The 22,415-nt window shown below is 43.9% G+C and overlaps 3 protein-coding genes across 6 annotated transcripts in view; 1 reads left to right on the top strand and 2 right to left on the bottom strand.

Moving 5' to 3' along the window:
- LOC116785366 (probable acyl-CoA dehydrogenase 6) overlaps positions 1-7,580 on the bottom strand; it is a 78,841-nt gene extending 71,261 nt beyond the window's left edge. For both annotated transcript variants that reach the window (XR_004356506.1, XM_032684684.1), the window contains exon 1: positions 7,450-7,580. Coding sequence is in view for 1 of the 2 variants with exons in the window: in XM_032684684.1 (XP_032540575.1) it covers positions 7,450-7,572 (123 nt within the window). In the remaining variant the exon portion in view is untranslated. The remainder of the gene's footprint in view (positions 1-7,449) is intronic.
- A 192-nt stretch (positions 7,581-7,772) lies between these two features.
- Positions 7,773-11,699, bottom strand: LOC116785371 (guanine nucleotide-binding protein G(I)/G(S)/G(O) subunit gamma-11). 2 transcript variants are annotated; one of them, XM_032684723.1, is made up of 3 exons: positions 11,402-11,699; positions 11,131-11,234; positions 7,773-8,212 (listed from the first exon to the last, which is right to left on the bottom strand). In XM_032684723.1, the coding sequence occupies exons 2-3, from the start codon at positions 11,224-11,226 to the stop codon at positions 8,087-8,089; spliced, it is 222 nt and encodes a 73-aa protein (XP_032540614.1). In that variant the 5' UTR covers positions 11,227-11,234; positions 11,402-11,699; the 3' UTR covers positions 7,773-8,086. The 2 variants fall into 2 exon arrangements, with proteins under 2 accessions (XP_032540614.1, XP_032540604.1); XM_032684713.1 differs by lacking the exon at positions 11,402-11,699 and having other exon boundaries at positions 11,131-11,346.
- A 3,266-nt stretch (positions 11,700-14,965) lies between these two features.
- On the top strand, positions 14,966-20,856 carry TFPI2 (tissue factor pathway inhibitor 2). Of its 2 annotated transcripts, none has more exons than XM_032712806.1 (5): positions 14,966-15,078; positions 15,185-15,364; positions 15,852-16,031; positions 17,285-17,458; positions 19,824-20,856. In XM_032712806.1, exons 1-5 carry the CDS (start codon positions 14,997-14,999, stop codon positions 19,925-19,927), a joined length of 720 nt encoding a protein of 239 aa, XP_032568697.1. In that variant the 5' UTR covers positions 14,966-14,996; the 3' UTR covers positions 19,928-20,856. The 2 variants fall into 2 exon arrangements, with proteins under 2 accessions (XP_032568697.1, XP_032568705.1); XM_032712814.1 differs by having other exon boundaries at positions 19,827-20,856.
- The last annotated feature ends 1,559 nt before the right edge of the window (positions 20,857-22,415 follow it).

Below are 22,415 nucleotides of genomic sequence, written 5' to 3' on the forward strand. Positions count from 1 at the left end.
GAGGGGGCAGAATTAGATTAGATGTTAGGAAGAAATTCTTTACTCAGAGGATGATGAAACACTGTAGCAGGCTGCCTAGAAAGGTTGTGGATGCTCCATCCCTGGAAATGTTCAAGGCCAGGTTGGATGGGGGCCTGAGCAACATAATCTAGTGACTGGCATCACTGCCCATGGCAGGGGGTTGGAAATAGATGATCTTTAAGGTCCCTTCCAACCCAAACCATTCTATGATTCCATGACGTAACTGTACAATATTATGTTGGGAGCAGCATTTTTTCCCCTTTAAATCAAGTTACAGTAATCAAACTTAGCTCTATTAATATAACAACTGAAGATGATGCAATTAATAAGATCTTTAATGCAAAAAGCAAATAAATAAGCAACAAACTTCTGTGCTTCCAGTCCCCATGACACATTCTAGGAGACCCTAGCAGAATTCAGGAGCTGCCTGAGTGCCTGAGTCAGCCCACATGGTAGTGGCAAGCCTGGACCTGACACGGGCAATGCCCCAGCAGGAGAGCCAATCGTTCAGTCTCTGATGACATAGGGTGCAGAAACAGAGGCAGTATGTGACTTAAAAAACCACAATTTAAAAAAAAACCACATTAAACAAACATGATTTAACCACACAGCAGCCAGAAAATGCTCCCTGCAGCACTAACCTTGTCTGCTCATATGAAGTTAGTTAGAGCACTTTCTTCTGGCAACCAAAATCCAGTATTATGAGCTCGTCTGAATGCTGCAATGACCTAGAGAGCAAAGTTGCAGCCTACTGCTTCCTCTTTCAGGATGCATCACCACCACTGGGCAAAGGTCTCCAGGAAGTTTTGCAGGACCGTTTTCTGGTGATTGTTTTCTTTGGGGTTTTTTGTTTGTTTTTTGTTTAGTTCATTTGGTTGGGTTTTTTGGTTGGTTTTGGTTTTTGGGGGTTTTCCGTTGCTGTTGTGTTGATTTGGGCTTTTTTTAATACTAACTGAAGAAAGGGGGATAGCCCTCAATTCTTCTCTTATAAAACATACATTACTATTAGTTAGGACTTACCTAGGAGATCTATGTAAAATATGACTCACTGCTATGCAAGGGGTCCTGTCAATGTAGCAAATGTCCTAGATGCTGCCAAAACACCTCTCTCCTTTACAGAAGGAAGGCAGGTCTCCCTCTTGCCCACAACAGAGAAGATTTGGCATTTGGATACACTCTGCACCTCATTCTATATTCATAGTTGACTACCCAGCCAAACATATGATGTGACCACCTGGGCAAATGACTGTCTACAAGATTTGTCAATGAAGAATTTGTCCTACTGCAGTATGGGATTTGGGACTAGGCCTCAGTGATGATACAGAAACTTCTATACTCTGACCTATCATTGGATTGTTGCTGGAAAACAAGCCAAGAAAGTGTTTTCCACAATGATATTGGGTTGAACTGAAAAAGTTCGATTTAAGAGCAGACATCTGTTTCATGACCCTGTGAAAAACATGTGGCAGGAAAAACAAGTCCTAAAAGCAGAATATGCAGACAATCAAAATGAAGAACAAAAATGAAGTAATTTTGACTTGAGCTTTTTAAGCTTTTTTCTTTTAATTCCATACCTAAAAAATCTCAAACAGAAAACAAAATAAAGGTTCCACCTACCCCATTTAAACACATTGCCAGTCCCCTTGCTTTGGTGGGATTACAGAAAGATAAAGTCAGGACCACACAGAAGTACCTGACTGAGCGTGGTCTCCATGGCAGACCACCATGGAGCTCCTTTCCCTTAGGCTCACCATGCTCCTTTTCCATGGACTGCATTGCTGATCTTTTATTTTGCTTGTAAATGTACTAAGCACTTGACAGAATAAACAAAAAGACATATCAACTACGTCATGTTACAAATAACCCCTCCTCAACCTACTCTGTGCATGTGTGCGCATTTACTTGTAAATACACAGATATTTCTGATCGTTTCCCCTTTTCCCTTTCACTGTGGGTGTTACGTAAGCTTGAGACACTCAGGAAAAATGTAATTCCAGCTTAGCACTATAAAGCCAGTTCAAAGGGGCAGATAATACATCATCTAGTGCTTCTGGTATCTTTAGGATACTTCTACTTCTTTGTTCATTGTTGCAAAGTGAGGGTGAACAGGCCTGGCTCACATCTGGGTTTCTCCACTGCCATTGCACATAGCTGTGGCCAGAGCTGAGCTTACAGAGATGCTTCCAGTGGATTTTAAACCAATATTCACTAGTCTTATATAAGGGGGAAAAAAACCAGAAATTTTTCCTAATAGCTGAAAAATATAAGTCTGAAACAGAAAGTTGTATTTAAAACTGTTTAATTAGAGCACCACAATTCTTTTGTATCTGCAATAAAGCTGTGCCACAGGCAACAAAGTAATCATGAAATCTGCTACAGCACTGGGTACCAAAGACTGCAGTGATCAGCAGATACAGGAACAAACTGTTACTAAATTAAGTTTTCCACTTCTCAGAGGAAAAAAAAATAGAGGAAAAAAAAAATAGTGGAACAAAAACCTCTATAACATAGAAGTTGGCAGCTTCTCATTGTATAATAAAACATACCTGTCCTCATCTATTTTTACAAAATCTAATTTTTTCATGGAAAAAAGCCTGCACTTTATTCTGTAATTTTGCCTGGTCTATTCACTTGGCAGTAACTGGACATACTTCTGTTTAAATCATTGTGTTTCTTCCCTTTCACTGTAACACAGTTCCTTGCAGCATACCTAACACATAAAGCAAAGCTGATAACTGGTTCAGAAAATCGAATACTGATTGTCTTTTGATCCCATACATCTGGCTACAGATTTTACTTCAGGAAACCAGAAAATTCAAACCCTGAATCAACCACAAAGTTTTTGCCAACACTTACTGAAAGCTTAAAATCCTACAGGTCTGCCAGGAGTGCAGAAGCATGTGCTGCCCTCCACCCTGTGCGTATTTGTTGGCACAGATCTGGGAGCTGGCACGTCTGGGAGCCCCATTGAAGAAGCAGAGGGCACACATCATCATCATCATCATACTAAGAAAATGAAAGACCAACCTAGGCACTGATGTTGGCTGGACAAGCCTTTTGGATGACTGGGAGCTCTGGCTACTCGTATACTCGTGTACTATAATACACTATAAAAATATGCTTGAATAGTATCCAGGCTACTTGTATCAAGTTGTGAAAGCCGTACAAAACTGAGCAAGTGACGTGTTTTTTTACTCCTGCAACTCATACTTTTCAACACATAGATGCTGAGTTGTAGTTGTGGTACAGTGTAATGTCTACCAGATGCTGAGATGTTGGGATTTGGGTCCTCCTGGCTCTGGATTACCTCCCTGTAGGAACAAAAGTTATCTCACTATGGCTCACACCATTACATCTGAACTGTCGTGGTAAAACCTGTTTAAGCCCAGATGTTTGCTCAGTCATAAACTGCTTATTAAGACAGAACTTTAGTTGTTGGAAGAAAGTAACTGAATTGCCTAATCTTATCAGATATGGCAATGAAAAAGCAATATAATAACTAGACCTGAGGCACAAAAATATCCCTTAGGCACAGAAAGTCTAACTCAATGCAGTGGAAATCTGTTCTAACATTAATACAGGGTAGGAAAAAAATCCAGCGTTTGGACACAACAACTGCAATCTCAGATGTATGCAATACTCTGACACCAAGTAACAAATAGGAACATTGCTTACAATATTGTCTTTACTGCATTTTTGCTACACAATGAAGCATTCATACATTAACTAACATTTGTCCTACTATCAGAAAAAGCTTTTTACAGATCTTGCTTGAATATTCTGAAGCTCTTTTTTTTCCCTCTTACTCCTCCACACTGATTTAAAAGCAATTCTTGGTAGGGCACTGGTGGAGGTACTGGATGATACATTACAGTGGTATATCCCAGCTGCCTCTTCCAATAACAACAAAATTCAATTATAAAGATTTCCTCTCTGTTAAATTGACACCAAAATTCTTGACACCAGCAAGACAATTAGCCCCTAAATGTCTATATGATCATCACAAGATGACAAAGGCTATTTCAAATACCCCAGAATCTGGGAATACATTTGCTTCCCTTAGACAGAAGGGACAGAAGGGCACTCAGTACAGACTCTGTAAGCCTTATCAATGTCACATTTACCTGTTTTTTTCCTGAAACTTTTACCTCAGGTACATGATAAATTAGGTTTTAAAATTACAGGTGCCAGTATTTTTCAGATTCAGTTGTGTTTTTTCTCCCCCCCAACTCAGTGAGACACTAACTTTTAACTGATTTATTTGTAATACCAGCAACTTATTACTTTTCTGTTCTGTGACAGGGGTTTATGATTTGTTACAAAGATAAATAAACCAACTCCATCCAAGATGCTCCAGTGGTAATAGTGGTCACCGTTCAGTATTTTGCAGGTGGTCAAAAACAGCCATACTATTTTGACAGAGAATTTAGAGTAATTTTACCAGAAAGCTAAAGCAAATGATAATATTTAATTTGGATCATTTATGCACTAATATGAAAGGACATTAATTCTTGTAAAAATACATATATGAATAAACAGAAACTCATGACATACAAGCCAAGAGTGCAAATAAGGTATAGATGTCCTTTGGTGGAGTTTCATTGTCAAGGGGGAAATCCTTATCCTACAGACACACTACAGAGTGTAACTAGAAAGAGTCACCACTATGCATAAAATGAAAAGTCATTCATATTACATGGCACTCCAGAAAAATATGAACCAAATTTACCAATTTCTCAATGTCACTAATGCCAGAGAAAAAGAAAAATAGATAGCATCCTGTGTGTATAGGAATATTGTTATGCATACATATCCAGAGTAGGTTAAACCTTTTTCCTTCAAACCAGTTATACTGTAATTTATTTATTGCAACAAGTTGTGGGATGCCAGAACACTGCAAGCATTGTCCAACAAGTTAAGGAAAAGTCACATTTTCGATTTCCAAGAGGAAGGGTGGTGACCTATAAAGTTGTAAAGGAAACCACTCACAGAGTCATTTCAATACCCTTGCTAAAAACAGCCCCCTGGAATTATAAGAGTCTCTTCCTCATCCTGCTCAGAACAATTGGAAAATTATAGATAATTTAAAATATGTTAACTTAATATACTAAAAACCAAAATAAATGGAGACAAAAAAAATAAAAATTCTCACTCGTGGAATTGCACTACTAATTTCTCAGATTTCTCTGGTAGTGGCATTAGGATTTAGCTAGTGGAAAACTGCCCCAGATTGCATAACAGGTATATTTAAAATGTGGTGCAGATCATGAGTGGTCTTTGTCTCCCAAAGACTTTACTTTTTAGTTTATCCTAAAGTCATCAGGGACAGGCTTAACTTAAGCCAGAACAAACACTGATTGCTAGAAGCTTTAGGTGAACAACATCAGACTGGATTTGACATGAACTAGTGATTTTTCTTTTTTTCCTATATGATCAGATCAAATCTAAAATAAATGCTACATAAATATTTTTTAAAATAGAGGACAATGAAAAAAATCAGGTTTATGTTGCCTACTGTGATTTCTTCTACAATATATTCATCATAAAGTTTTATGCAATAAATGTAGCACTACATTCCTTCTTAGCCCATGATGCAATTACGGGCACTGAACCCAGCAAGGTAGAGCATGTTGTTAGCTGCACTTCAACAGGTGTGGGGGGCATAGAAACAAGGGAGGGGGAAGTTTTTATAAAAAAAAACCAAACACATTGTGTCACACAGCAGAACAGCAAACACTGCACCAGCAGACACTATAGAGCTACTTCTCCCTGCACTTCATCTCATCTCTGAGTAAACAAACAGCCGTGAACGCTTGAAATACAATATAATGTGTGCCTTAACCTATCCATGACAAAGAAGCAGGACTTTTAAAATCTTCCCAATCACTGTCTTCACAATGTCTGGCTTTGTCCTCTGTGTTTCAGGACACTGATTTTTCATCAATGCACTTGTAGTGCCTGGGCAGGTGATGGGGAGCGGTGTACACGGAACAAGATCATTGGGCAAAAAGCTCTGCAGATATGCAGATACACAGATACATGAAGGCTCCTTCCAGATGGGATCAGCACAAATTTGACACGATGGTATTAGCTACAAAATTCTGCACTCTCAATCCAGGTGAGAGAGGAGGATTCATTTCCAGCTTCTTCTAATGATTCTTTCTCTGGCATCTTATTTCTGCTTTGCAAAGGGTCCAGGAATTTAGACTAATGAAACTAATTTACTAAGAAACTGACTGGTCATGGATCTCTTATTCCTCAGGTTTCTTTTGTCTTGTTTTTTAACACAGAAAATGAACTCACAGGTCCTAAAGCTCAGTGAAAACAGGTCTCAGTGACAGAAAACAAAATTATTTAAATTGCTTTGGGGATATTTTAACACTGGAAGTGTGAAAGTTAATGCCTGAAGCAACACAAACCTGAGGTAAACATCACATAACTTAGAAGTAACTCCACTATCTTTTGTCCACAGTGAACTGTGGAAGAGGTAAAATTGGGAAAAAGTTAAATTTATCCATAGAAATATAAGATTCTTCAAGTAATTTTTAAAAGCATCTATTAAAGATAGAACAGCACAGCTCCAAACCCACATAAAAAAAGAGTCAATATCTGGCAATTCAGAGCATACTGTTTTTAAAAAAACTACAGAGCAGAGCACTGCACTACCAGATAGAACCTGCAAACTTACCTACAGGTAAGGGTTAGGGTTACAAGTCTGGGACAAGTCCTTACACTCCTTAACGCCTTCCTCTGAACTCACTCTTTGGTCCTATGTAGTTGCCACAAAAATGCTGTTTACCCATTGCAGCAGTTACTGAACTTCTGCACTTTTCTCATTGGTTCATAGTTCAAAGGTGGATGTCTCTGACAAACTGCTGCCCCGGCCTCGCAGCGTGCACCACACCAGGGCTCCCTGCCGTCACAGCGGCTGATTCTCTGGCTTTGGCAGGTGCTCTTAATCCTACCACGGTGTTCTACAGGTGACACTGACCTCGCTGATGGGAATGCACAGAGTTCACCAGCACTATCGTTAGTTGCAGACTGCCGTTTGACACTCAATTTGCACATTACCTTACCAGAAGTGCCTCCCTTCCTCTGGACTTATGATCTAGTTTCGCAGGAGCCTTCCATCACTCCCGTCTAGAGCTGGCTCAGTGACCGGCGGCATCCGTGGCCGGCCGACACGGCTCGCCCCGCTGGCCCGGGGCAGCACACGCCGGGAAGGGCTGTGCCACCCTGCGGGTCACATGCAGGGGACCAGGGGACACGCTGTTCTGTTTCTGGCACTGGCAGCGAAAAGTTACTTATCTAAGCACACCCCGAGCCGTTCTGGGCCGCTCACTGCCCCTGCCCTGGCTCGCTCTCCCCGCGCAGGGTGGCGCGGACGGGTCCCCCGGGCACGCCGCTACCCGAATGTCCCCCCCGTACCTTTCTGAGGGCCGCCCGCAGGTCGCGGTGCTGCGAGGTGTCACCGCCGTCCCTTGGCCCCGAGCTGCGGCCGCGCAGGGCCGAGCCCAAGCGCGCCCAGCGCCCGCCGCCCCGCAGCGCCATGGCCGCCGCGCCCGGTCCCGCTCCAAAGGCAAGGCCGAGGGCCGCCAAAGCCTGTCCCGCTCCAAGAGCCAAGGGCGAGGGCAGCCGCCGTGCCCGACCAGCTGGCCCGGGTCACCCCGGCAGCCCCTGCCCCGCCCCGTCCCGTCCCCTCCCTCCTCCCGCTCCTCTCTTCCCCGCAGCAAGCCACGGTAGCTCTCGGGTTACGGGCAGGTTTTCTTTAATGCCAACGAACAGCCATGAAGCGACCGACAAGCGGGTGGCGAAAGGGCCCCGCGCAGCGACAGGAGCCGGGCCCGCCGGGGAGCAGGGCACAGCCGGCCCTGCTGAGCGGCCTGCGCGGATCTCGGCAGCTTTCGGGTGCGTTTCTGTATTTTTGTAAGGAGAAATAGAAAATAACAAGAAATCCGCTCCTGTGCTCGTTCAACACGGACCGGTGGCGGTAGGGACACGCTAGTGACTCCGTAGGGGTACAGGAGCAATGTCTGCTCCGGGGGCAGGCGCAGGGGCCGTTCTTCTAAGCGATGACACAGCCTCCCTTCTCCTTGAAGGGATTCTTGTCCTCGGGAACCCCCTTCACCAGCGGGTCCTCGCCCGACCGCTCCTCGATGTAGTTCTTGATCTCTTCGGAGCACTTGGACACCTCGAGGGAAAGAACAGAGAAGAAGCTGCGTTATGACCAGAGCTAATGAACATCAGAGGAAGAAATCCGTGAATTCACATCTTTCTTATTTACCTTCCCGCCAAGCATAAAACATCTGACCACAGAGCAAGCACTAAGCACACGCAGACTCACTTCTTTCCTCTTTTTTCACAGCCTGATATTCGCAGAACATGTGAGTATCTCTGGGAATGTATATGCCACTTGTAACAGCAACTGCTGCGTACTTAAACTTGCATTTAAGTTTACATAAACTTAGTTATCCAACGTAGTTTTATTAAGCTGCAGATCACACTCTTCCTCAGCATTGGCATGACTTAGGGTCAATGGTTTCAGGGTCAGTAACTTTCAATTCAGCTTTAAAGTATTTATGTCTTTACGTGTGTTTTTCCCAAACAAAACATTCAGCAGTGATTTTTCAGTGGTAATACAAATTCTTACTTTGTGGTTCTACTAGAGCAACGATGCATCTTGAGTGACAGTAAAGACCTGACTGGGAAAGACAATATACTTACAGGTTACCCGGGGTTATTTTGAACAATAGTTAATAGAATAGTCTATTTTGTTATGAGAGAACATAATACACATAACACTATGCGTGGCATTCATAGCAAACTAGCACTGATGTAGGTAAGCCTGCACAGAACCTGCCCGTGGAGAAGAAATGTGTTCAGTTTTTGTTCACTAAGACAAGAGAACATGCAGTGACAGTATCTGGGGAGCATGAGAGTGCACAAGCAAATCTCACCAGCTTCAGAGGTTCCTTATCCACACACCCCTCTTGCTTCCTTTCCCTGTGTCAGCAGAAACTGTCCTTAGATGCTCGAACACCTGACATGCCTGAGGACACGCTCTGTCCCCACCTCCTCCCTTCCTACCCACAGTCCCTGCAGCAGCACAGCTGTGCAGCGTCAGCAGCAGGAACCAGCTGTTGGCCAGGCCACTAGATGATTAGTATTTCTAATTTAAGGCCTTTTGCCTTCTTTGTTAATTATATTTTACTTCATAGGTAGAACTATAACAAGAGAACCAATGAATTTGCCTGCTCTATCCCAGACAACAGAGCACGACCTGTGCAAAATTAAGCTTTAAGCCATCAGAAAGAACAGACTTAATTCCCAGTTAAACAGTGTATAAAATAAAATCTAGCTACCTTTGGACCTACAAATCCCATTGTATGTCTTACTCTTCTCTACCTTGCAAACCCTGTTCATTCAAGTTGGAGCACCTTATCCTGTAGTAAAGTTGTGCTCCAAAGTCTATGCAGGACCAGGGTTTGTTTTACTTCAGTCAGCATTACCAGGATCATTCTCATTTATAAGGAAAAAAAAGCCTGCTTAAATACACGTTCAAAAATTTTTATTTGTTCAAAAATTATTCAAAAGGACACTTCCTTTTTGTGCTGTAAAGGTATAGGAAGGAGTCAAGAAAATTTTGCCTAAAAATTTTGGTAACAACAAAAGTGTGGCTTCTGCATTTCCCTGTCCCTGTACCAACCATACATGTACCAGGGGACTGTGGTGACTATAATACAGATTTCATTCTCACAGTGAAACTTCTGTTACAATGCACTGGTAAAACTGAGCATGCTGTCTGTGCTTTACTTCAGGTGAATCTAAAATATCTGTTTCCCTAAAGTGATCAGGCTTTTGGTTTATTTTGAAAATGTAGACAAGTATTATTATTATCATTATTTATTAGAATTATTAATTATTATTATTATTAATAATAATAATAATATAAAACCTTTAGCTCCTGCAGAGTAAATTTCAGTTGCTTGGGAACTCTCTGAGGGATGATATTGCTATCTATAGTAGTTCGATATCAAGTCCTCAACACTGCTGGAGCTTTAGACTATACCATAACACCTACAATCACCGATACCTAACTCAATGTAACTCTAGCGTTCTTATTTTCTGGGCTGAACACCTAGACAGGTGATTAGTAACTAGTGTGACTAATGCCACTGATTCCCACATATAAATGTATTTTTAGTCCTAAGTAGAAGTGTTTATTTAGGTGTAGCTTGCTTCTGCTGGCATGCAGAATAAGAAAAAAAAAAGAATATTAATTTCAGAGCAAGATCAGTTCTGCACGTCTTTCATTTATAGAAAATGTAGAAAACCACAAACATTTAACTGGAAAGTACTTCACCTGTGGAAAGGAACAATCAGTGTAAATATCTAAAAGTACAACTTTTCTATGGGACAAAGCTCGGTGGGTCATGGCTCCGCACCGGCAGCCTTTTGGCTCCTGCCCTCCGCCCGGGAACCGCATAGCGCAGGAAGAGGGAAGCCGGGGCAGGGAGCGGTGCCGCGGCAGGGCTTCCCGCCGCACAGCACCCATCTCCTGGCACCGACACGTCCCAGCGCGTTCTGTCTACAGAGGAGAGGAACACAGCGCGACGTGCTCCTCCCTCGCCTTGCAGGGCTGCCTTGTGCCGGCCTTGAGCTCCAGGGACTCGCGGGGAGGGGAAGCCAAAGGGTGCCAAATGCACCGGGAACAGCCGCGGCCGGCGCGCCCATGCCAGCCTCTCGCGGCGCCTTCTCCCGCAGTGGTGCTCTACTTCTCCCCCGCTCCACAGTCACCCCTGGGAAGGACCTACGCGGTGTTAGCGGTGCTGTGTCGACAACGCTGTCCCCGACCCCTAATCCAAAGCGGGTGGCAGGAGCCGTCGGTGCAAACCGCAGCCGTCCCAAAACATCCAGGGCTCTCCGGAGGAGCGGCTCCCACAGCCTCGCCGCCCCCGGTCCCGCCGCCCTCCCAACGTGCCCCTGGCCGCCTCATGAGCCCCCGCACCTCCGTCCGGGGACGAACGGGCTGCTCCCCGCCCCAGCCCCGGCCCTGGCGTCCGCCCCGGCGGCAGGGCAGCTTCGAGTCCTTTCTCCGCGCCCGCTCACCGGCTGCCTCTCCAGCTTCACTTCTTTCCGGAGCTGCTCCACTTCCATTTTCAGTTTGTCCTTCTCGCTCAGGTCCTCGATGTTGATGGCTGGCATCGTCTACACTGTCAAAGCGCACAGGGAGGGAGAGAGGGACAACAAAAGGTTACGTCTGGGCAGCGAGGGCGCCGGGGCCGGAGCCCCCGGGCGGTGGCGGAGCGGCGGAACGGTGGGACGGTGGGATGGTGGGACGGTGGGACGGCCGCCCCCGGCCCGCCCCCGGGTCACTCACACGCTGCCGTCCGAGTTGCCCCGCTGGTCGGCGGCGACCGCTTCCTCTCCGGCGCGCCCGCACCCGTTCTCCGTGCCGCTCCGGCCTTTAAACCTCTTCGCTAATCCCCCCTAACCGGATTAGAGCCCGCCATCCGGGCCGACTCCGCTGCCGGGGCGTTGACACGGGCCCTGCCTGCACAGGGAGGTCCGGCCGTCCCGGATCGGCCCCCAGGCTGTGCGTTCGGTCCCGCCGCCGCACCGGCGGCAGGAGCTGGGAGCTGGAGGACCCTGCTGTGCTGATCTCTCCGGCCTCTTCCTCTTCACCACTGCTGCGGAGCAAACGCAGCGAGGTCGGCTGGGGGGTTTGGTCCAGCTGTGAAATCTTTCTCCCCGACACCTCCTTCTCCTCTTCCACCTTCTGACCGTCGCAATGTCTCATGCTTGTCCATGCCACCAGCATCCTTTGGCTCTGTGTTACTCTGCCCGGCAGCTAGGGTAGAAGCAGGTGGTTTGCATGGGCACATTCCTTGATACTTGTGCGTTACCACCACGAAGGGACTGGACAGTAAAGGTAGAGAGGGGAAGGAACCACTCTCATGTTAACTGCTCCAGCAGGCAGCCAGCCCATCAATGCCAGAGACAGCAACTTTTGTTGGTAGATGTGTCTGCAAAGCAGAATTGCAGCTCTGCATGAGACAGTTACTGTGCCTGGCTTGCATCAAGGGTCTCTGAAATCATGGAGTTAGGAGAGGTGTGGAGAGTGGAGTACTCCACATAAGTGAGGGTTTCAGAAGACACAAGAAGGAGCTAGGAAACTTCACCTGTGGTTGCATACAGCTTTGAGGTCTAGATACCAAATAGGGCACTGTGCTCTTTAGAACAGGGTGGTCCCTTCCTGCCTATTTGTACAGCCCCTAGCATCTCTCATCCTAGCAGCTGCTTTTCTACAATACCACTGGAGGCACAACTCAGGACCCTTCAGACAGAACATAGCTGCAGGCCATTAAAATGGGCTTGTAGGCCTTCTGTTATCTAGCAATTCAAAGGTCCATATAGACAATCACCCTTCCCTCTTTCCACCTCTTTTTTTCCTATTAAATACACTAATTTCTCCTCCTCTCCCCACTCACCAGATGTAAGCAGCTGTCTGCAGTATGTAAGATTTACATCTTTCTTGTCCAGTGCTCTTCCTATCGTGCTTTTGGGGTCTGTATTCCTTTTATTTTAGCCAGTTCACTAAAATCAGTTTTTCTCCCTCTGTTTATTATCTCCCCATTCCCAGCTGTTGATATGCAACTTGTACACCCACATAATCTACACTGACAGCTGCATCTCCAGACTCCACCAGCTGCTGGTCCTGGGCCAGTCAAAACAGGAGGAAGGAACTGGCCAGCCAGTCTTAGAGGGGCCAGGGCTGTTGCAGGAACAGAAGCACTGTGGTGTGGAGAGGCAGAGAGCATGTGGTGTGGTGGTGGTGGGCAAAGGTGTGGGAGTGAGCTGAAGGTGGGTTCTGGTACACCATTGACCTGGTTAGGGTGGGAAGAACTTGGTATCCATAGCTCTGTAATGGAAAGCCTCCAGAGAGCTGTTTGCTGACATGACTAGCTCTGTTGATGGCAGTCAGTAATGGACTTTCTACCACTTGCTGTGTTAACTTTTACTGTATTTCATGTATTTTTACAGATATTTACCTAATCTGAGTTATAGCAAAGGAGAAGCTAAAAAGCAGCATTGATGGATAGGTGGCTTTAGCTCACACTTTGGTTGGTGTGTGTGTGTGCACAGAGGAAATGAAAAATATGGAAAATGGTGTTTGCATTATAGCATTCACTTTGCTGCTATTATTTTAAGTGGTATTTCAATTACTTTGTTTGAAACTCAAAAATTATGATGAAAACCAAAGCACATCAGTCTAGGACATCATATTAAAGACCATCATATTAAAATCACTTGAGAGTTTCCAGTATTAGAAGGATGACTTTTTACTTTCTTCTGGAAATAGAAAATGTACATTGTTTTTTTATTTGTTTGTTCTTTCCTGACAGAGGGACATAAACTTTAATATAATTGCTCTGCCTAATAACATGAGCAAATTCCCTAAAAATGAGGACACCTGTTAGTAACAGTGGTAGCTATAAAATTCTAAAGGATGGCAGATGTGTCCCATGGTGATGACTCAAACTGTACCAGGGTTTATTTTCTTGTCACTAAAGCACCCACTTATCCTTTGGCAACTGGAGATTCTAAAAAAAAAGGAACAGTGCTAAAAAAGGAGAGGAAGAGGTGCCATTCATATCCTTTCAGAAGACATGTAGGTGGGGTAGGGATTAAATTTACTCCTTTCTTGCCTTTAAGAAAATTAAAATTATGTCAGAAAACTAGGTTGTAATCCTCCATGATATAAGAAAAGCAGAGAAGTCATGGAGAGAAAGTCAGCTCCTGAAATAATCAGGGTGCTATTAAGTTCCCCCTTCTTACAGCCCCTACGGACTCTGCTGCTTTCCTGCAGGCCACAGATTTCCAGGGCCCTGTATCTCAACCCCATCGGCGGCAGCGCCGGCCTGCAGGGCTTTGGCCAACGCCATTGCTGTAAAGGGAGCAGAGAAGAACAATGGGGAGATCAGATTATCTTGTTGTTATCTAGGGAGAGCACGCCTAATTTGCAGCCACTCTTATCTCTCTTACTGAATTCTATCTGGAGTAAACACTAATTAATGTAATGTCTCTAATAGATTAGAGAGGGAAAAGTATGCTGTTCGCTGCTCATCCTTTTCTTCCCCTGATCACAACCCATTACCCAGTGGGATTAAAATCTGCAGAATAAACCAAGTCACGATATTTCCTGAAATCCATCTCTCTTTGCACTGGCCAGAGGTGTCATCGATTCATCTCCGTGGGTTTTCCCAGAATCCAAGCCCTTTGACGATGCTTCGGTTTTCTCAAATTCATCAGCGTTTTCCACAACAGTATTAAACTAATTACGCGCGTTTGCTTCAGTGGCACTCGCTAGGCAGCCTGTACTTGATCCAGCTGTATCAGGGACCTGCAGCAGGCTAAGCCTTTGATTTTCGGCGACCCACCGCCCTCTACCCGGAGCCTCCGAATAGGGAGCGGCCTCAGGGGGGCGACGGCGACGGGGCGGGTACAGAAGGCTTTCGCTAAGTGACCCGTCACGGATTTCGCCGTGATTAATAGGAAATACTCTTTGAGCATCATCCCATAATGTGAGGAGGGCGGGGGACGGGACCGCCGGGGACCCCAGCCAGCTCCCCGTAGCTACGCAGCGGGAGCTCCTCGGCCATGGGCGGTGCAGCCCGGCGTGGAGCCAACCCCGGCGGTGCCCCCCGCCTGATCTCGCTGCTCCCCCCGACGGTGGCGGGGCAGGGGGTGCTGCCCGCGCCCCCCAGGCACACGCAGGCGCGCAGCTGCCGCGCCCAGGTGGCGGCCGGGTCAGCGAGGACCTTCTGCCCCGCTGAATCAGACCTTCCCCTCCCACCACATGCGCAAGGAGGGAGGTGGCCCGGGGCAGCCGCCTCGCTGCATATAAAGCGCTGCCGTCGGGCCGTCCAGAGCCGCTCGCTCCCGGGACCCCGCTGCCGCCCGCCCACCGCGACATGGACACGGGCCGCCGCCTGCCGCTGCCCGCGCTGCTGCTGCCGCTGGCCTGCGCCGCCCTGGCGCAGCGCTCCCTCACAGGTAGGAGCGGGCGCTCGGCGGGACCCCGCGGGGGACACGTGGGGGGCTGCGCGGGGCTGGGGCCACCTGTGCCGGCAGTGGCCTGAGCCGCTGGTATCTCCCGCAGAGAAGCAGCGCGCCTGCCTGCTGCCCCCCGACGACGGCCCCTGCCGCGCCCTGGTGCCGCGCTGGTACTACGACAGGCACACGCAGAGCTGCCAGGAGTTCACCTACGGGGGCTGCTACGGCAACGCCAACAACTTCCTCACCTTCGACGACTGCGAGAAAAACTGCTGGACCATCAAGAGTGAGTCCAGGGACCGGCAGTGCCCCAGAGCGCCCCGGGGTGGCAGGGGGGGCTAGAGGGGATCTGCGGGGACACCGGGGAGGCTGCGCAGCTTGCGGGATGCTTTGAACCCACCCGGTGTGTCATAGAGTCATAGAATTGTTAAGATTAGAAAAGACCTTTAAGATCATCGATTCCAAGTGATGTCCCTCTTGCTTGTTGCTGCTTCTTGCTGATGTCAGTTTTAGGCAGAGAAACCAGAATGAGTTGTCTCAGAAATGACATGTGGAATTTATCTATTACTGGAATTTAATATTGCACCTACTGGCTAATCAATGCATCAGATTTCTCCTGTAAATCTTATCCCACGTCATTAAAGAATGCAGGTGGGACAAGCTGGGGCTTGCTTACAGCTGGAGTAATAATGTTTTGCCTACACTACCACGTTGTTCTATCTGTGAAGAATGAAGGGTTGATTTTACAGAGGATGAAATTATTTCTATTGCAGAAGTCCCCAAATTATGCCGGTTGGAGGCTGATGGAGGACCTTGCAGGAGTTATCTAAGAAGATATGCCTTTAACTTGAGCTCAATGAGGTGTGAGGAATTCATCTACGGTGGCTGTTATGGAAATGGCAACAACTTCAGAGATTTGCAGTCTTGTGTGGACCACTGTCTGCCAGAAAGAAGTAATGGTTGTTCCAAATTTTTAATAAAATAGATGATTTGAAAGTGGTATGAAGATGATACTTTATTTGATATTTTCCTCTGGATACCCACACAGTGGTAATTTTGAAGACTTCTGTGAAGCAAAGTTTATATTGTCCACATTCATTTTAATGTGTTACTTGTCTCAGCTGTTACTGAAAGAGCAAAAATGCTGTGGCCTAAATACTTCCACGGCTACATGCAACTGATTTCTTGACTTCTAGAGTCAAGGTACAGGTGTAGCTGAAGGGAAATAACAGGTTTGGAGACCTGTGTTGAGGCAGATGTGTCAGACATTGTGGCAGTCGTATTCAGGACACTGATACTGTAATATAAAGCAGAAGTGCCTTTCTAAAATTCAGGCCTGAGAGATGGTGTTAGGAGGCTTGGGTTTTTGGCACTCAACAGCTCAGATTCTGATAGAAGTTTTGCCTGATGTGATTCTTCACTGTCTCTCCATAGGAGCTTTAAATAAGAAAGGTTGTAACTATGAGCAGATGAATATAGCTAAGCATTGTCATGACCACCAGGTTAATGTCCAGTGCAAGATAGGATCTTTGAAGAAGAGAGATCTACCAGAATGTATCAAAGCTATCACTGCTTAACCTTTTATTAGTGCTTGATGACAGTTATTTGTGACTGATGACAGACTGTCAGCATTTTCTTAGGTGAATGGTGAATTATTTTTAATTTCTCTGTTACACATCCAGTGAGCTGATAAAAGATTTACAGCAGGAAAAGTAAAATTTTGTTGAGGCAAAATGAAACATGATTCTTTTGAGAAAAGTGGTGGAATTTGTATTTTTTGCTGAAAGCATACAGAATTTGCTGGCAAAATCATAGCAAAATAGTGCCTTTATTTTCTCTACAGAGATTGTTCCACTGAAATTATTGTTATATTTCTATATACATGCAATAAGACTATGTAAATATCTCAACCATCATATGCATGGCACCACAAATGGGAAAAGCTGATGAATTTCAGTTGTGGGACAATAATCCTGTTTTCTGGGCTGATCTGTTGCTTTCTCAAATTCACAACTCACAGGAATTAGATGTAGTAAGTCTCTGAAGTCTTCAGTAATAGTCATGTCAATTCACTGGGGAAAAAAAGCAGTTTAGACAAAATTTATTGCAGGGTAAATTTTAAGAAGCCACGCATAGAGATTATATTTATATAATTTTTCTTCCTCTCTCTTTTGTTTTTCTTTGTCTTTTTTTTTTTTTCCCCAAGCTGGTCCCTTGCTATGCTACAGCCCTAAGGATGAAGGATTGTGTTCCTCTTCTGTGCCTCGCTATTACTATGATGCCAAGACTAAATTGTGTAAGGAGTTCAAATACACTGGCTGTGGTGGAAATGCCAATAACTTTGTTACTGAAATGGATTGCTACAATGTCTGTAGAAAAGGTAAGATTTTTTTGTATTTTGTTAATCATAAGCAGGTAAAGCAATCCACATACAGCAACCAGTATTCACGGTGTTCTTTTACTTGCCTTGGCTTGCTACAAGGGTATGCTTTTTGCATTTTGGACTTGATGTTTTCACATTCAGGGAAAATTGAAATGCAATGCTAAATCCTTCTGGCAAGATCAGTGCGATGGAGGTGGTTACACTATATATTAATGAAGTGTAGAGAAGGCCACACAAAAAGACTGAGCCCACTTACTCACTGGAGCCCACAAGGAATCAATCTTTAAACTGTTCAGTACCTGCATGAACTAATTAATATATCCTTTTATTCTGCATATTTTTTAAATAAGATTAAAGTGAGTTGTGAAATCAATTTACCTTTTCCCTTAGTATTTTCAGGAGTTACCATCCTACCTCGATTCCCTGCTATTAGCTCCCATTTCCTATTCTCATTACTAAAGATTTCTGCCTCATTAATTGTGCTGAGTAAACTGTTTCTGTGGCCTTGGGGGGAAGACTTGGAATGATAATAGATTTTTCCTAATGGTTTTATTTAAACCAGCTACTGGCTGTGCTTGTAAATCAAAACAGTTATGCTTTTACTTGCAGTCATGTTCATACCAGCTATTGAAAGTTTTAATACTCTAGTTTAACTCATTTAATATGAAAATAAGTGAGAGAGAGAAAAGCATAATTGTGTATTGTTCCTTGGAAGATTCAGGAAGCAGACACAGCACAGTATTTTAAAAATTGATACTAGTGGGAAAAGAATTTAAGACTGTATCTAGCATGTACATTGCCTTTGGAAAAAAGGAAAAAAAGAAAAACTTTAAAAGTAACTTTGTTTTAAACATGAAATGCATGAGAGTGGAGTACTTCAGTATTGAAGGTATGTAATCAGAAGGCTTAAGTTGGAAGACAATTCTTCTGGAAATCAAGGGCTGAGGCAAGGATTGCACCCCAAGCACTGTCCTCAGAAATAAAAATATTGCTTGCCAGTTAGTCATGACAGTAATATTTCTGTGGATGACAAGTCTGAGTGTGTCTCTGCTATTGTAGTATTATAAGAGAGTCTTTAATAGCATACTAAGTTTATCTGAGATGCTTGTGATTATCTAATTTGCATCTATTAGTACCTGTGAAGTGGTAGGGCCAGGCTCCAGTCTGGAGTGTGCAGGGAGAGAGGAGGAAGGAAACTGCCTCTTCAGCGTCTGACCTCCATGCTCTGTCCCTGCCCATGCCCAGCCAGATCCACCTGCATGTTTTTTCTTCCTCACTTTTTTTTTGTGGAAGAAAGAAGTAGGGAAATGCTGTCTGTCTGGTAACTGGAGCACCAGGATAACCAAACATCAAGTATCAGTTATAAGCTTTTTCACCAACTTCTAAATTTCACAATTCAGTAAGGCTTGGTACAGCCAAAGACCAAAGTTAAGGGCATAATTAGTGCTCATTAATTTACTGCTGTACATATTCATTTCTATAGCTTGGGAGTGCATGGCAATATTAAGCAAATAATTCAGGCAACTTAAGCCACTCCTGTCCTACTCCCAAAATTTCCTCCTCGACATCTTTCTTGTTACCTTCTGGAGTCTCAAGTTGAATTCAGTTGACCTTCCCTGTGCAAATATACAACTGCTCACTAAATTCATCTATAGTGTTTTAAGTGAAAAGGTTTCTGATTAATTTAAAAAAAGTTTATATTGGAAAAGAAAACAAATGCATTGGGGTGACAGCAAAAGGATTGAGAACTGCTGCTAGTATATAAGTAGCAAAAAGACAAAGATTTTCTATCCAAAGTGTTTTCTGAACTGCACTCAAACATTTCATCCACCTTTGTAAGCATTTCTGGAATTAACTCTGTCTTAGGCCACTCTGCAGCTTCTCTGAGTTTTGTGCAGAACCCACATTTCATCTCTTGATCTCCCATAAGCACCGGTTATATTTTAGCCTTTCCCCCTCTGTTCAAAGAAATGTAATGATAGTCTGGGGTTTTTTTACTTGTGTATGGTTTTTGATTTGGTTGTTGGTTTTGGTTTTTTTTGTTGTTTTTATTTTTTTAGAGGGACAGCAGTGTATTTAGTTTCATTCTACATTCCTTATCCTTCACTGGATAAGGACAGCTAGATAAGACTTTGATGCCTGCTCAGGAAAAGAGCAGCAAAGTAGGATTCCAGTACCAAAGGTGAACACATTGGAGATCTTACAGTGTGTGAGAATAAGGTGTGCAAAACACATTTTACAGTTTCTGATTTATTTGTTATTATTGGACAACTGTTAGAACAGCATAACATGAAAAAAAAACCCTGCAAACAATAAAGAGTTTGTCATGCTGTTTCCTTAAATCCCTCCTTTGTTTTGTTAGCAGGGACTCAGAAACCGAGAATCAACAAGCCAATGAGTGTATCTCGCAGAAAAATAATGAGAAAACTGATTAAAAAACCTCAGATGTATAACCAGAAGTCTTAAAGCTGGTGTGCACTTGGATGTTTGAAACACCTTCTGTTGATTCCACTTTCTTCTTTTGTAAGGTAGTTTCCACACAGTTTTATACTGACACGGTTCTGTCTTTCAGAACTCATTTTTATCCAACTTAGTGTTTTATAAAGAACTGCATTTAATAGAGGAATGAACCTAAGTTTGGTTCTTCTGCTCTCTTGTCTTTGCAATAATACTTTGGCAAAGCCAACTGTTTAGATTTCCATGTTTTTATGGGGGAATGTTACTACTGCCTTAGGAGAATATTTCAGCTGTTGCAAATAAATTAAAATTTGAAAAGTCAATTGTCTCTTAGAATAACTAAGAAGAGAACAACAGCTTAAGTCTACCACGGATTTTTTTTTTTTTTGTGTCCTCTGTTTGCTAAAGAAAAGGAACATTTCAAAAGTATGTTCAGAGATTTATTGCCCTGGCATTTTACACGCTTTGGCACTATCATTTAAATAGACTGTCTTTTACAGTTAACATTCATAGTCAAAGCTTTCAGAAGTCTTCATAACAGTAAAAGAAGTATAAACTTGAATCCAGTTCATCGCACAAGAGAGAATTGGGAATAGGGATACTTTGATAAACACTCTGACAAAGGCAATGAATAAGCTAGTTGAGTATCAAAATAACAATGTAGCCATTACCTTTCATGACATTTGAAATTTCTGTTAAGTTACACTCCAGATTATTGTATGACATAAATCAGTGTATTTGTACTGATTTTATGCTGATTACATCTGCAGAGGATCTTGATATCTGTGTTAATGCAGTGGCTGTTAGAGCAGAACAGCAGAAGCTTCTGCAAAAGTGTAATCCCTCTTTTGAAGGCACTGTTTTATTTCTTATGGTAGATTATGCCTATGGTGATATTGCACATTCTTGTATGTTTTGTATTTCAGTAACGTCTGAATTTCAATTTATTTCACCTAAATATTTTCTAAATATAAATTTGTAAGTAACGTTAATAAAATGTTTTTTGAGAAAAAGAGAGCTTGTTCTGTCATTATATGAGTTATATACACCGGTATGTGTAATGGAACCTATTATTTGCTAATTATGACTCCAGCAGAGTTTAGTTGTCTCTTGAATCGTTTCCTTATACAGAGGTCTTCATTTGAAGAAAGCCAATAAATTGCATAGATGTCAGCAGTTTTTGTGGCTCAGCTGGCTCTCTAAAGAGCTGCTCTCAAAGGGGTGTTTAGTTAAGCTGGTTGATTTCTGCTGGGTCTCCAGTTGAATATTGCACTATCTGGGTAACACGTTATTTGCTTGCTTGAAACTACATGGCTCTCAGATAGAAAAATTCAAATGTGTACTTTATACCCATTTCAGAGAGGCAACATGATGGGCAAACTAGTCAAGATTTGTTTTCTTGCAGATGTTTCTCTCGTTGCTGGATTTTTAATTAAAGCAGTTGTCTGTGCTTGCCATAGTTTTCTACCACTCTATTTCTGGTTCTTGGTCTCAAAAACCTTTCTTATTTCAGTTAATCTATTGCTTATTGCAGATGAATGAGGAAACTCCGTGATAGAAAATTGCAGGTAACCAGTGACAGTTTTAAGTGTTTGTCCCATGCCAAACCTTTGGTAACCAGCCTTCAAACAGAAAGGGGCTAGTCTAAACTCCCTGAGGGAGCCACGGCACTGCCTGTATCACTTCCTCTGCACTGTTTAGAGCAGCAGCTCAGTGTCCTCTGAATATTTTTTCATGTCTAACACTAGTATTTGGGGCACCACAGCTGCATTTGTTGCAGATTTCTGACCATGGCTTATAGAAACACAAGCCTGTTTCAGAAGTTAAAGTTCAATTTAGACACTGTTTTTAACTGTAGGGGATGACTGTCTTTTAACAACATCACCATGGAGTATAGTCTCTGGTAACATGTTTGAGAAATTAGTATTATTCCTTATTTCTCTGGGTCTTTGACTTTTACAGGAGTATCTTTGGATGGGATGCAAAAATGGAAGTGGACCTGAGATTTAAAGGGAGGCCAAAACCAGAGAGCAGCTCCAGCTCACTGGAGACTTTTTGGTCTTGTAATTTGATGCCTTGTCCCACATCATGACATGTCCTGAGCAATGCAATACCCAGCTAGTGTCCTGGAAAGGATCCAAGAGTTTATTCTTTTGCTCGTGCCCCATCAGGGGCTCAGTGAGAGCTGTCTTGATGGCCTGGGCTGCACTCAGGATGCTGCAGTGGCCACTGCAGCCCTTTGTAATGCGGCTGCTCCACAGGTGTTTTCTTTCCTTGAATAAAAACATAATTTAAATTCTAAGGAAAAACATAATTCACAGTCTGAGGACTTACTGCTACTCAGTGTAATTTCAGAAGCTTGGGGTTTAATCCCTTATCTACCTCATATCACGCAGAAATTTAATGTAAGCAATCCATAATTTTCACAAGGTTTCCTAGTGAGCAGATTCTTGAGTATTCTGGAGGAGGATGAGGGGGCAGGGGAAGAGAAAGAGGG

Source organism: Chiroxiphia lanceolata, chromosome 1 (genome assembly GCF_009829145.1).
Source record: "Chiroxiphia lanceolata isolate bChiLan1 chromosome 1, bChiLan1.pri, whole genome shotgun sequence".
Taxonomy (NCBI): domain Eukaryota; kingdom Metazoa; phylum Chordata; class Aves; order Passeriformes; family Pipridae; genus Chiroxiphia; species Chiroxiphia lanceolata.

Coding starts and splice junctions, on each gene's coding strand:
- TFPI2 (XM_032712806.1), top strand. CDS start 14,997: ATGGACACGGGCCGCCGCCTGCCGCTGCCCGCGCTGCTGCTGCCGCTG. Junction 15,079..15,184: donor GGCGCAGCGCTCCCTCACAG/GTAGGAGCGGGC, acceptor TATCTCCCGCAG/AGAAGCAGCGCGCCTGCCTG. Junction 15,365..15,851: donor AAACTGCTGGACCATCAAGA/GTGAGTCCAGGG, acceptor TTTCTATTGCAG/AAGTCCCCAAATTATGCCGG.
- LOC116785371 (XM_032684723.1), bottom strand. CDS start 11,226: ATGCCAGCCATCAACATCGAGGACCTGAGCGAGAAGGACAAACTGAAA. Junction 8,213..11,130: donor TGAAGCTGGAGAGGCAGCCG/GTGAGCGGGCGC, acceptor CTTTCCCTCGAG/GTGTCCAAGTGCTCCGAAGA.